We start from the raw sequence: 14,020 nt of genomic DNA on the forward strand, positions 1-14,020 counted from the left end.
CTTCATGCGATAGTGTGGCCTTATTAGACCTTACAAAAGAAAATTCAAGAACACAATTTAAATAGGTAGGTAAGTTTGGTTAGAGCAAAAAAAAACTTGCTATACGCATTTCTTATTATTTATTATATAAATAAATACCTAGGTACCTACTTAATATTAAGTATGTTAAAAAAATTGCTTCTAATAAATTGACCTGTTTAAATCGGAAACAAGTTGACATGTTTAAGACTAGTTTTAACGGTAGTAGTGGGAATACAAATTATGAATGAATCTTACAATAATAATAATTACACCAAAACTATACTTAGACTTTGCGAGCTAACATGCGAGACGACTGGCCGGTAGGACTGGACTGTACAATAGATCGCATCGCACTCACTTTCGAGAATTACTGTTTAGTTAGCGGGTAATTTTATTTTGATACTAGGTATAGTTACCACAGTTTTATTAATTCACCTATACTACTGTTGGTCTGGTTAGCAGCTCGCAACGAATAAACCATTAATTAGTAGGAGTCGCAACATCTGAAAAACCATAGTTCGGGAAATTTGTAAAATAAACAGACAAGGTCACAAAGTAAAAGTACCTAGACCTACCTATTTCTAGTATTCACATTAATTACCCATAGGAATATAATCAACATAATTTTCAACACAGAAACTTAGATTTTAAGCGATTGTCTTTTTATTCTGCCGCCGAGTTAAAAAAACTCGGATTTAATTTAGAATAATTTACATATTTGGAACCTGCCATGGGATTAGTAGGCACGGAGTACCTACCTACTAATTCCATAGAATCTACAAAGAAAGAAGATGCCAAAATATGAACATTGTATAGTTTGAAAAAGTGTCAGATGCACTTTCCACGGCGCAGTATTCTACACGATAGAATTAAAATTTGAGCGAAAATCGGCGTGATCAGCGTGCGCGTTTGCTCGGCAGCGGCGGCGGTGAGCGGCGCGGGAAGAGGCGGTGGCGCATGAAGTATATGGCGGCGGCAGCGGCGGCCAGCAGCAGCGCGGCGGCCGCGCATCCGCCCGCCACGCCGCGCATGCGCGAGAACTCGGGAACTCGCAGCGCAGCCCCGCCGCTCGCGCCGCCGCACACCACGCGCGCCCAGTACTGCACGCCCTCCTCTACATTATTCACTGAAGACATAACGTACTAAATTAGCACCTATTTGCCAGTCTTATAGAAAATTCTATATACTAACATAAAAGTGTATAGGAGATTAGGGAAAAAATTCAAATTAATTTTATTCGAAACGTGATACTGACCGAGTAGGTAGTCGTGCTGCGCTTGCACAGATTGAAGTAGCCGCTCGCCGGGCGCGGCACCCTCGTACCAGCGCACGGAGCACCCCGCCGCGCCCTCCGCCCCGCTCCAGCGGATCAGGGCGCCGTCGTCTATCAGGCGGACGCTCACCTGATTATGATGATGACATTGGTAACTGTTATTATTCTTCTTCGTGTCTATTTAACCCATAGCTGCTTTCCAACTAGTCAAATCAGATAATTTTTTTCTAATGTCAAAAACAAAAATGTATATCAATTGATTTGAGATTTATATGGTGCTTGCTTGACAGTGATATCCTGTGACGGCAAAAATTATTTCTAATATTATAAATGCAAACAGAATAACGTTAAAAAATGTGTTTCACAAGTTGGATAGGGCTAACTGGCTAATAACATCAGTCTGATTTATCTAGCATGTAGTTTATCTGTCAGATTATAAATTATATTTTGACAGAAAGTGGTGAAACAGGTCCTATCTAACGTTACTAGATTCCAACCTGAAGTTCCCCTCCAGGTTCTCCCGCGGCTGCTGCGCCAGCCTCCGCTGGTAAGTCCGGATTCTCCGTCGCTACTGGGAACATTGTGATGCTATCTTCTGACGTTTCAGCTGGCTCTGCAATATTTAAAAAATAGATAATTTAGTCAGGTGTTCTCCTGTGGTGAACGTCATGGTCAAAAGCCATATATAATAATAATAAAATCGATAGCATTATCTTCACTATCATCGAGAAAAAATGTTTTTGAGACATGGAAATAGACTCCCACACATCTGAGCGCTTTCCCGGTTTCCGCAACCATTGCGTAACCTTTTTTGTAGGGGTTATGCTTAGTACCAACAAACCTGTGGTCCAAACAAACACGGGCTTGCTGAATAGACCGTCTCCGAGCTGGTCGCTGGCCAGCACCCGCAGCTCATGCTGTTTCCCCGACCGGAGCCCCACCAACGTAGCCTCAGTAACGCCTCGCGATAGTATCTTCATGGTCCGCCACTCGTGCGCGTACCGCTCGCGGTACCAAACCGTGTATTCCACCTCTGGTCCGTTATGTCCTGCATTAAATAATTTAAAATTAAAATAAATTATATAATAAACATGGCAATTTTAACAAACTTGGCTTTTCGCAACTTTTGGCTTCGTCTACCTTGTGAGACTTTTTTGAGATCATGGATTTAGTAAGTACTTCGTACAACGGAGTACCATGGATATAGTAAGGTCTACTAATTCCACGCTGCTTATTGAAATGAACATGACATGGACCATATAGACATTCATGAAATCTTGACTATAAGCATATTTTCCATCTGTGGCCGTGCACTATAGGATACCTGGCACCCAAGACAGGTGTATGGAGGTATCATGCGGATGAGCAGTCAGGTTGTGCGGGGCGCGTGGAGGCACGTTCTCGACCATCAGCTCTGTCTCCAAAGCCACGGAAGCTGCAGCGTTGCTGACGGCACACACAAACACGCCCCGGTCCGTCTCTGAGACTTCGTTGATCGTCAGGTTACCACCGTCCACGGAGAATCTTCCTTCAGGCAAAGAGTTGCCGTCTTTCTGTAGTAGGTAAACAAGAAACCGCGTGACTCGGATTCGAGCATGTAAAGGATACGTACTAAGAGGCATAGATAGACTATGAATAGTGATAGTATATTTTCGTCAAAAGTTTGTTATGAATGTCTCTAGTAGTTTTCGAATGACCTTTTTATAAATGTATGTATGAGGGCAAGTAAGTAGGTATAATTGTTCGGATGGAATCTTGCAACTTAATTTTGAAGTAGATATGTTCAACCATGATTACACGTCATAGCTTATTTGATACTTTCAGGTTCAACCGATGTAGCTGAAGTTATCTTCGGCGATTCACATAGCTTAAAGGTATTGTACCATGGGCAATTTTACTTTACCGTCATTTGTGAATAAATAATACACAACATGGGCTACAACTTACTCGAGTCCAGACTACAGTAGGTTCGTCGTGCTGGTCGACGGCCACCGCGCACGGCATGGTGACGCGGTCGCCGCGTCGCGCCACGTACAGCGGCTGCGGCCGCGCGGACAATGCCGGCGGACGCAACACGTGCACTCGCACCGCCCCCGACCCTCCCTCCGAGCCTAGCGCGTTGTACGGCGTGCACGAATAAAGGCCTTCGTGGGATTCGTCCACCTGGGAAAGTCCATAGAGTTGTAACAATTTCAACAATAAAGAGAATTATAAGAGAATTATAAAGAATAGAAATATTTGGAACATAAAACCATAGATTTAGAAGGGCCCCGTATCTTTGTATAAAACATACTATTACAAACAGCACATATAATATACACACATAGTATGCTTACTGTTCCTCCTAAATTTCGTCCCAATAGATATTCACCACGACATCCAACCCCTGATACGACAGTTTCTAATCTGACTTAGGTGGTTTAAATATAGGAATAGTTAAAAAGCCTTCGTCGTATGCGTCGTACCTTGTTAAAAAGCAAACTGCCATTTCTGCTGTAGAAGACTCCGGGCACATTGTAGGGGTCAAATAGGAAACCATCCTTTTCCCAGCGGAGGTTTGTTAGCGGAGGGTTGGCGCTGAAGTGGCAGTCCAGGCTGGCTGGCTTGCCCAGGGCTAGGAACCGCTCAGATGGGGAGTACACCACTTTTGCCTTATCTGTAATATTGTTGATCAATCAAAGGATTTACAAGATTAGTTTGAAGTAAGTATCTAGCTTACCTAAGTTCATACAGCCATTTGGTCTGCAGCATTACCAACGATACTCACACTGCACGTCAAGGTAAGCGGTGGCGCTCTGCAGCTGCCCATCCGGCGCCTGCACGCGACACTGGAACTCCCCGGCATCGGAGCTGATAGCCTTCCTCACCACTAGACTCCCGTTCACAGCCAACTCGCAGCGAGCCGCCAACTCTGGCATCTCCTCCATGACCATCCCGTCCTTGTACCTGGAATGTCAAAAAACAAAGTTAATGAAAGACCACAGACACAAGAGACAGCCCAGGCTAATAATTCATTTGCATTTTTTTTCTGCATTTAATAAATCATGTCTAGCTCCAAATCTTCAGTCTAAGGCTATATTAGCGTTGTTACCCCACAATAATACTCGTATCGACTGACTTGTTGTAGTAGAAAGTTTAATTAGCTTGTGGTTATGCGACGACCAACTAGGGTACCAGCCGAAAAAATCACATCAAATGCCTTTGGGAGTCTTGAATAGAATCTGATACCAGTGTTGGCGATAGCATAGGCACTCGATAAAAAGGAGATTTTATTTGTGGGATTAGTGGAATGTTACTTTACCATTCGACTATAGACTCTGGTTGTTTAGGCTGGCACTCGAATTCTGCTCGCTCGCCCTCCATGACCGTCACGTTCATTGGCGGAGTCACGATTAGGTTGCCACCTATATTGACAAAAAAAAAGTTACACAATCAAATAATTATGATGTTACTGTTATATACCCACCTACATTCAAAAGGTAGCCTAAGATATGCCAAGACAGTATTTGTTATTCACGCCTCGACACGCCTTGTGTCTCGTAGGAATAGGCGACGACTAGGGATTTCCACAAGGTCCTACCTTTAGGGAATCTCTTTTCCTCCACCCACCCACGTATCTCTCATACACGCTGACGTTGTTCAGAAGTGGCTGACATCAATAGCTAATAAACTGCTGAAATCATAAATTAGGTATACAAATGAAATCACCATCGACATCAAGGTAGTAGAAGGTTCCATTATTCCGCTCTGGCGGCGTTCGATTGGGGAAGGCGACCCGGCAACGGTAGAGCCCAGCGTCGGTCTCTCGTACCGCGCTCACGTTGATGGAGCCGCGCCCGAGTCCCAACCGGCCGTCCCCCACCCGTCGCACGCGGCCCCCCCACCGATCCGCGACGCGAGCTGATGCTTCTCCATCTATGCTGTACCATGAGAATATCATCTCCCCCTGGAAGAAGATATGACGTAGTTATCGGAATCCCCGTGATATACTTAATTTGATTTGAATCCCTAGGTATCTATAACTTAGTTACTATGACGTATCCTCAATACAAGCTTCAACCCACAGCTTAGCCCGCATCAATTTACTACGGGAACAGAACTTTTCCCCGGAATGAAAGGTAGTCTGTGTCGTTCTCCGATCATCTTAAAATTTCTCTATATGTGTGAGACAAGAAGATAGGTTGAGCGACGCGGCAAGCAAAAATACCTACTTTGGCATTTACAGTATTAGTTGGAATAAACTAGGAGTGTGATACACTCCTAATTTATTCAATCCCAATATAACTGTCACATACAACAGTGATGGTTTTGCTAACTTGAGTAAGTCTTTCCAAATTGTATGTTGCATAAATTTCTTTCCATACTTTATATAGATACGTGTATTACGTATAGTATATACATACATAAATAATTATGTTTTTATTACGTTCCTCTTCTTGGCATCAGTCAGTAGGTGGACGATTCACGGTGCAGTGACAGGAAACTGGCAATTGTCCTGGCTCTTGAGATGTGAAGTGAGTGTGATATTATCAATTAACAGAACCGTTGTTGATACCATAAGAGCTACATATGGGAGGAATCAATATTTATCGTAATTTTCAAGAACGCACACACTTAGTAAAGGCACTTTACACTCAGTAAAGGCTTGTTTTCTTATTACGCCCATATTCGTACCATAGGGCTACAATCTTAATCTGTCCTATCTAAAAAAAAAATATTTTATGTGTAGATTAAAATACTAGGTACAGATGTACAGCTATCCTATTACCTACCTACTATTTAGTCTGAAACGGAATGTGAAAGATTTAGCCCACCGCCATTTTGGCAACTTCTTGCCAAGTAACTGGACTTACAGACAGTACGGAATCGATAGAGAAATCCTAACTACTAATATGTAAAGTATGATAAATTTAATGTGAAAGTAAGTTTGTTTGTGACTTCTTCACGCTCTATCTACTTAACCAATTTTCTTGACATTTTACATTTGACAGATTGAGATATGGAGAAGGACATACAGGGTACCTTTCATCCCGGAAAATGACTGTTCCCGTGGAAAATGTACGCGGGCAAAGCCTCGGACAACATCTAGTCTCATAGAAGTATACCCTGAATGTATCTCAATGTAATTTTTGAAAACCGGCGGCGGCACTTCAGTTGCGTAGCTAAAACCGGCCTTGGTTACTTGAGTATAGTACGCCACAGCAATGTCAATTGTCCACAGCTGTGACAATGCGGCAATTGTACCAACTCTAACTTTAGACAGTGGAATCCTGTGGCAGTGGCACAGATTACTGGTTACTTCCCTGTATTGGTCTTGATTGCCGTCGCGCGCGCTACCAATTACTAATAGTGGTATACGTATGGTATTTTTACCCTACAAGGACGTGTAATCTATCTATATATGTATATATAAAACTCTTCCGTTACTGAGTGACTAACTGACTGACAGACGCGTACCGAAAGCCGCGAAACTATGTACTGGACGTAGGAAGCTGAAATTTGGCATGTAGGTTCCCTGGGGAGTGTAGGTGACACTAAGAGAGATTTTTTTGAAATTCTACCCCGAAGGGGATGAAAGTGGTCAAACACCGTTGAAGTTAGTGACTTAAAAATTTGGATTTTAGTTGTTTATAGAAAAAAATGAAATTCGTATTCATTAATTTGTATTAATGAATACGAAATTCATTTTTTAATGAAAATTAACCTTCAACCCCTTCGAAAGGGAGATGAAAGATAGTATGAGTCTTAATAAAAATTTCAAGATAAAAAGCTGAAAATTGGTAAACATACTCTTCATAAATTTTCTTAAAGAATGACCGAGATTTTACTACGAAATTCACTCAGGCGAATCCGCGGGTAAAAGCTAGTTTATTATAATCCGTTTTTGCGATAACTTATGGTTTTTTCAAAAGGATTTGACCAAATCAATATTACGGTCGTATTTGAAAGTTGGACAGAATGTTGGGCCTAGTAGGTACCTACTACGCTCAAAGAAAATGCTGCGCCAGCAACATTTTCTAAGCACCCGTCCGTCTCATTCCTTTACGAAAAACTAAAACTTCAGTCTTCTACTATAAATGGTACAAAACAAATATAAATTTTACTAAATATTTGCTTACTTTTCTTTCAATATAAATACCTATTTAAAACTATTTCATGCTCTGACCTATCCTAACTACTGGAAACAAAGTTATTAACATTGCTGAAGTATATTGTAGGTACCTACACTACATTCAGAAGAATGGTGTTTTTTAGAAGAATGTTAATTGGATGTGGCAACTTTGTCATGCACTGCCGGATAACTGTTTGATAACTAAACTAAGTATACTAAACATAGCTCACATGGTCTAGTGATCCGTCAGTTCGTGTAAAACCATATATATAAAAACGTAGCCTATATTACTCCTGAACGATTCCTCTATCACTGTGCCAAATTTCATAAAATTTGGTGCAGTCGTTTTTTAATTTGTAAATTAACCCCGAGGCGCAGCTAGCCCCAGGCTTTGCTTCCGTCAGAATTTCGGGATAAAAAGTACCCTACGTGTTATTTCAGGTGATGGTGATTCAAACTTTTCATGCCAATTTTTATAGTCATGTTTATGTATTTAAAACTTACTTTTACCTCAAAACCCAAAAATGTAATGTTACATTATTAAATTTGTACTCTACATCCATGACGATCTTGATGATGCATGATTCGCTCCCGATTAAGAAAGTATTTCAATAAACTGCACGCGGACTATAGGTAGGTAGGTAGGTAGGTAGGTACGGGTGTACCTACTAATTCCATGGTACCTACTATTTCCGTGATTAGAGCAATAGATAAAAGAAAAATATTAATTAATAAAATTAGAGCTTTATTTTGAAGTGAAGTCTATTCGACTAGTATGCAGGTGTATACTGTCTACAAAATGTACATCTGCCGGCTATTAGGATAGTTAACCAGTGCGTGGGTGATGAATGCGGCTGCCCCTCGTCTTCTCCGCTACTTATTCAGATTAGCTCTAAACTCGTGGCCCAAATTAACGCGCTCACTAGTAAAGACAAGTACAACGAACGGAGACTATTCGTATGCTCCTTAATTTTTGACACTATTAAATGAAACGTCGTGACGTATGAACCTGGGTGTAGCTTAGGGTTATCTATGAAAGATTAATTTGTATGATAGTAGAATTAATCTACGATTGTTTGTTAAATCTTCACGCTTTATTTGCTCGATCAATAGGTATTGTTAAAATTTCGGAGTACGGAGAAGTATGACGTAGTTAAGGTCCATCATGAAGAAAGTCAATGACGCGGGCAAAGTCACGGATATAAGCTACTAATAAATAAATAACAAGAGTCTATACGTGCCGCGGCTTTCTATTCCCAAATTCCCACAGAAACGTAGCCTCGTACTCCTCCGGAAGGTACCTTTGATTTAACTATATTTCGTCCACGAATAAAAACGCATTTTTCTTCTTTTTACTTCGTCTTAACTGGGTGTCAATTCTACTAATTGAAACATTTTCTTATTGAAAAATCATGGAGACACATTTTTTTAAGATAATACTTTCACGTGGCCAACTATCCTGAATAACTGACCCATCAAAAAGGTCCAGTCAAGAAAATTCATTCGAAATCCATTACTCCAATAGTTCTTATATACGATATCGTAGGTTCTTATACACGATATCGCCCCCATGAAGTGGACGTAAAAATAAACTTTAACATTTTGAAGATTCGCCCGTGATTTTACAACCAACCGTTTGCCTGATGTCAACCGTCCTTGGGAATACTATTATTGCCGGATAACTGACAAGGCTATAGGTATGTCACCTCGTACGACATGATATCCACGTATGATAGGGCGGAACCACACGCTGCGATTCTAAATTAAAATTATGAGCAAATATAAGTGTAAATAGAATACTTTACGCGACTTACGCACAAGGCAAAGTACATGTGTGAAGCTGCGGTGTGGTGCCCTTGTTCATCAATACAACAATACGCCAGTACAAAGTATACACAGACAGACAGACTAACCTGGATTATGACAATTCGCGTTTGGTACTCACATTGTTGAGCTTGTACTTGGTATAAGGATTGGTCAGATTAACCCAGTTTGTGTTAGTTCTGATAAAAAATAAAAACGGATATGCTTATTCGTATAGACAGTTATTCGTGTTACAAATAGGCAATATATAAGTTGGAAAATTAACAAAAAACAGGACTTAAAATAGGTACAGCCAGCCGCACCTCATATTACCCACGACGGCAATACAGGCGAATTTCTAATGAATTGGTAGGTTGCTATGCCGTTGACTGTACAAACATCACAAATTTTTTACAGTGCAGGAATTAAAAAAGGCATATCAAACAGGATGTTTTAAAAATACACCAGTAATCATGGCAGACTAGTATGAATGGAGTACTTTGGGGATAACCATCCATAGATATGTATAGCAATAAATTAGTTGCTGATCTTAGTATGGAGAGTCGTAATTTTGTTCTTATTTCACTGTAATTGTTGTCTTATCTATGTAGCTTTTGTATTCCACCATGTAGTAAGTATATACTGTGGAAAACTTGACAGGTGTATAAAAAGCACCCTGTATGTATGTACAGTAAAATATGATATTTGACATTATTAAAAATATAAAAAAAAGATTTATGCTTTTCAACTTACGTCTTTATCCCACTGCAGGTGGTAGGGGATTTCGTTTCCGAATGGGAAGTCTAGATGACAGTTCATGACTGCGTAGCCGCCGACGCTTGCCCGCAGCCTCTCGGTATCCAGGGGCAATAAGGAGGCTCCGGCCACAGCGACGAGTGTGGCGATCCCCGCAACCAAGACCAGATGATCCCGCATCTTTCACAAGACGCGATTTTTAAGCGCGCACACGTCCGCTCGCATCAGCGTTGTAACAATGATTGACCGATCCTATTCAAACGTGACGTGGAACCCAATTCGTCCTAACGAAATTCCCGCGGCTGTTTGACTTCGTGACTTCTTGAGCACAATCTTCTGATGCGGGCTCGCACGCGCGTGCTGCGAGGGTGGAAACTGTACAAAACAGAGTGGCTATGGCTGCCTATTTTTTTAAACAGAATACTGGTCTGTTTGGAATTATTTAACTATAGTGATGGATAACATACACCAAGTTGGATACCAAACTGCAGTGAAATCTATCACCAGGCGGCGTTTTCGATCATATAGTTAGAAATCTGTGGCAACCTTATAAGTCCCACCTCTGCCTTTGACAGGTATGTACATGAATATAATAACGAAATTAACACAATAGGTACCTATATCACCATAATTTACACAAGAGTAAGGTACAGAACCGAGGCACATCTAATACTGAATGTGCTGATGTGTATAAATTGATATCCTATTGTAGTAAATGAAAAACAATTTATTAATACCTATAATTATATTATTGTGTAATAAAAAAAAACACATTATTCTTATTTGCAATATTAGAATATATCTCGCTATTATCCGTTTCAAATTACTTTATTATACGAGAACAGTTTTAAAGAAGAGGATTTTTCTGTTTTTTTTTTCGGCAATCAAAGTAAATCTTTTGCCAGCTAAAAAAAAATACATTTGCGACGAATAATTCGATACGTAATATATTATAAGTAATATAGCTATACTATAATTAATAAGTACTTAATACAAATTTGGAATACATTAAACGGGAATCATACGGTATTGAATGTATAATTTTGGACAGGCAGTTGAGTGAACTGCCTGTTATGATAAATGCGTAGGGAGGCTGGTTGGTCGGTTGACTCTCAGCCTTGCATGATGAGATGTACGAAGTTCTCGTAGTTGATGTTGCCCTGCGAGTCCTCTTGCCCCTGAAGCAGTTGCTCCACCTGTACACATTTATACCGTACTTTAATTCATAAGAAAATAATTGAAAAATAATATTGAAAATAAATAGAAAATATCTGGATTGGCATAAAGGCAAACCCACAAAGTGCAAGTAAGACGTTGTCAAAGAAGTCTGCTATGGTCTGACTACTAAGGGTTCCGAAGGCCCGAGCAAAGTGGAGAAGAAAAAGTAGGAATATAAACCCTAGGCTGTGTTATGATTGAGAAAGAAACCAGGAAAATACACAAATGAGAAAGTGTATGTGAAAATGATTTTGTTTTGAATACTAACCTCATCATCACTCAGCTTTTCCCCCAGGGTGGACAAAAGATGGCGCAGCTCTGCCGATGAAATGAAACCATTCCCGTCCTTGTCAAAATGGCGCAGCCCTTCAATAAAGTCATTGGCTGTGTCTCCGCTCCGAGCTTTCGAAATTGCCTGCAACAGAAATATCTGATGTAATAATCCATTATCATCATATAAGACCAAGGCTCTTGTCAATGGTGTTCCTTTCATTGCTCTCTCTCGTGTGGTGTTCCTACCCTATCTAATTGCTTCACTTCTTAATACATATCCATCCATACTACCCATGCTGACAAGAGCTACTAAGTAAATATATAGACCTTCAAGAATGACAGTTTAGATAAACTACGTATAAATTAACAAATGATTCCCAACATACTAATTTATTTTTATCTTGCTTTCATTATTATTAAATTGTGTATAATATTGAATTATGGGAGTGTAACAAAGAACATAATAATGCAATATCACACACTTTGTTTTATTTTTCATATTATTCTCCAAAAGTTTTTATATTGACAATCCTGCCTTTCAAAAGAGTTGGTGAAGACTTATGTGTATATGACAGAGATAGTTGGTGTGTTTTGTTATGATGGAAGTGAATAACAATAATAAGTATATTGGTTGTTATTTACTTCTAGAGGAAATGTTGTGGATGTGTCATTTTGTGTCTTCTATTCTAATCATATGATAAAAATTAATAACATTGTTTACAAATAAGCATATGATTTATAAGATTCTTATTAGTACCATTCCCAATTATATACTACTTGTTACAGCAGTATTAAGTGCAAGGAAAGGGATTTCAAAGGAAAATGTCACATTACTTGGTAAATAGGAAGGAAAACTTCAAAGGATATCCTTTCATCAGGTTTCAAGTGAAGAGTGCATTTCTTAACATCTGATTCTGTTGGGTTCTGTCCAAGAGCCCTCAGGGCATCCCCAATTTGTGCCACATGTATCTTGCCATCTCCACGCGAATCAAATAGTTGGAATGCTTCCTGGAACTCTGAAATTTAAAGAGAAATAGATTTTGGTCATATTATTTCTAGAAAATGGCACTAGATAAGTAGATAAATTGAAGAAAACCACACCTTCGACACATGTGAGTTTTAGTTTGGTGGGTTGCTCGTACGCAAACATGACGAGAGGTGAACGGCGCTGAACTGCGACCGAGAGCCGCGTAGCGAGGCGAGCCACGCTGACCCACCACCAGAATAACTTTAAAACACAGCCAAATAAGGAAACTAGGGCGCTTGCAATAGCCGCCGCTTTCGGTAAACACGTTGATTGACATGACTCACACACCTTACCTTGCACGTACGCAATGCACGGTAATCCGGTATGGCGAGATCTCCCATTAGTCACATATGAGATGCGTGCAAATATTCAGCAAAGGCAGATTGTTGTAGCACTAAATACGAGATTAGAAGAAATTTTAACAATATGATGTAGATATTTACCTGCCAACTGATCCTCTGAATATCCAGCCTAAAACAAAAAAATAACGTTAATATACTCGTAAATAATTATGTTACAATCTTAAAAATATTATACTCACCATTGTGTATAATTAGATTGGTATTTTTTCCAATAAACCTAAAAAGATAAAGAAAACTATATAGGTAGTTGAATAAATTAGATTTGCAAACAATGACATGACATAAATGACAGTTGAATCATTTTTTTTTGTTTATTCCCTCGTTTCATTGAGGAGGCAAAGGGTATTAGCCCATACAGCCAAGTCTTATGTTAAATATTTTTTTGGAATAAAAGTGTCTATAGTCCACTGAAGAATAAAGAAGGCGTAAGCCAAGTCTGTATTGGATATATAAATTACAAATTAAGGCTAACTGAAGGCCTAGTCTTTAGTGATACAAAATTTTAGAAATACCGACGCATTGATTCGACGTGACGGTGACGTTTACGTTTTGTTTAACGCATAAGTGCCTACATAAGAAACAGAGGAGGTGGGGTGGGCCCTAAATCTATGGGTTTAGCTGGGTCTATGAATGGAATCGTCGACCCACAGAAAGAGATGTACGTATATATAGAAAAGGAAGGTCTGCCTATCTCTTTGAGCTAGGATTGGGATCCTTTTCGGCATAGACCCCTAGCTTGTACATGACGCTTGTAAAAACTGTAACTTTTATTTGCCGAATAAAAAAATTATTTTTATTTGTTTTTGCTAAGACCAAGAAAACAATATAGACGACGGATGAGTGTGGATTTTCCTAAAACTGCTCGGGACAATCTCATAGAAAGTACCAGATAGGGCCCGGCACGTGATAAGGGATGTCATCTTGTTATTTTTCTTATGTATTTTTAATACGCACATCTCTTTCTAGTAAGAGGGAGTTAAAGATATTAATCTATAACTTTCTCTATACTTGCATCCCTTTCTGATGTCTACTAAACGGAACGTTGTCGCTTGTAAGTATTCTTTACTAGTATTTTTGAAATAATTTAATTTATATTAAACCATCATAAGAAAGACGTATAAAATTATTTTCTATTTGAAATGAAATATTTTTCTCGTTTTATATTGCTCGCTTGG

The 14,020-nt window shown here is 39.6% G+C and overlaps 2 protein-coding genes across 3 annotated transcripts; both read right to left on the reverse strand.

The window, feature by feature from the left end:
• Nucleotides 1–100: 100 nt before the first annotated feature.
• Nucleotides 101–10,260, reverse strand: bdl (borderless). The gene is made up of 11 exons (XM_053756784.2): nt 9,963–10,260; nt 5,003–5,240; nt 4,596–4,698; nt 4,062–4,240; nt 3,760–3,950; nt 3,242–3,457; nt 2,619–2,847; nt 2,136–2,342; nt 1,792–1,907; nt 1,277–1,424; nt 101–1,147 (listed from the first exon to the last, which is right to left on the reverse strand). Exons 1-11 carry the CDS (start codon nt 10,143–10,145, stop codon nt 918–920), a joined length of 2,040 nt encoding a protein of 679 aa, XP_053612759.1. The 5' UTR covers nt 10,146–10,260; the 3' UTR covers nt 101–917.
• Nucleotides 10,261–10,691: 431 nt separating this feature from the next.
• On the reverse strand, nt 10,692–13,173 carry Mlc-c (Myosin light chain cytoplasmic). 2 transcript variants are annotated; one of them, XM_053756787.1, is made up of 5 exons: nt 13,025–13,173; nt 12,927–12,954; nt 12,291–12,472; nt 11,452–11,598; nt 10,692–11,161 (listed from the first exon to the last, which is right to left on the reverse strand). In XM_053756787.1, exons 1-5 carry the CDS (start codon nt 13,025–13,027, stop codon nt 11,078–11,080), a joined length of 444 nt encoding a protein of 147 aa, XP_053612762.1. In that variant the 5' UTR covers nt 13,028–13,173; the 3' UTR covers nt 10,692–11,077. The 2 variants fall into 2 exon arrangements, with proteins under 2 accessions (XP_053612762.1, XP_053612761.1); XM_053756786.1 differs by lacking the exons at nt 12,927–12,954; nt 13,025–13,173 and adding an exon at nt 12,558–12,710.
• Nucleotides 13,174–14,020: the final 847 nt, after the last annotated feature.

The sequence above is a fragment of the Plodia interpunctella genome, chromosome 16, assembly GCF_027563975.2.
Source record: "Plodia interpunctella isolate USDA-ARS_2022_Savannah chromosome 16, ilPloInte3.2, whole genome shotgun sequence".
Classification (NCBI taxonomy): Eukaryota; Metazoa; Arthropoda; class Insecta; order Lepidoptera; family Pyralidae; genus Plodia; species Plodia interpunctella.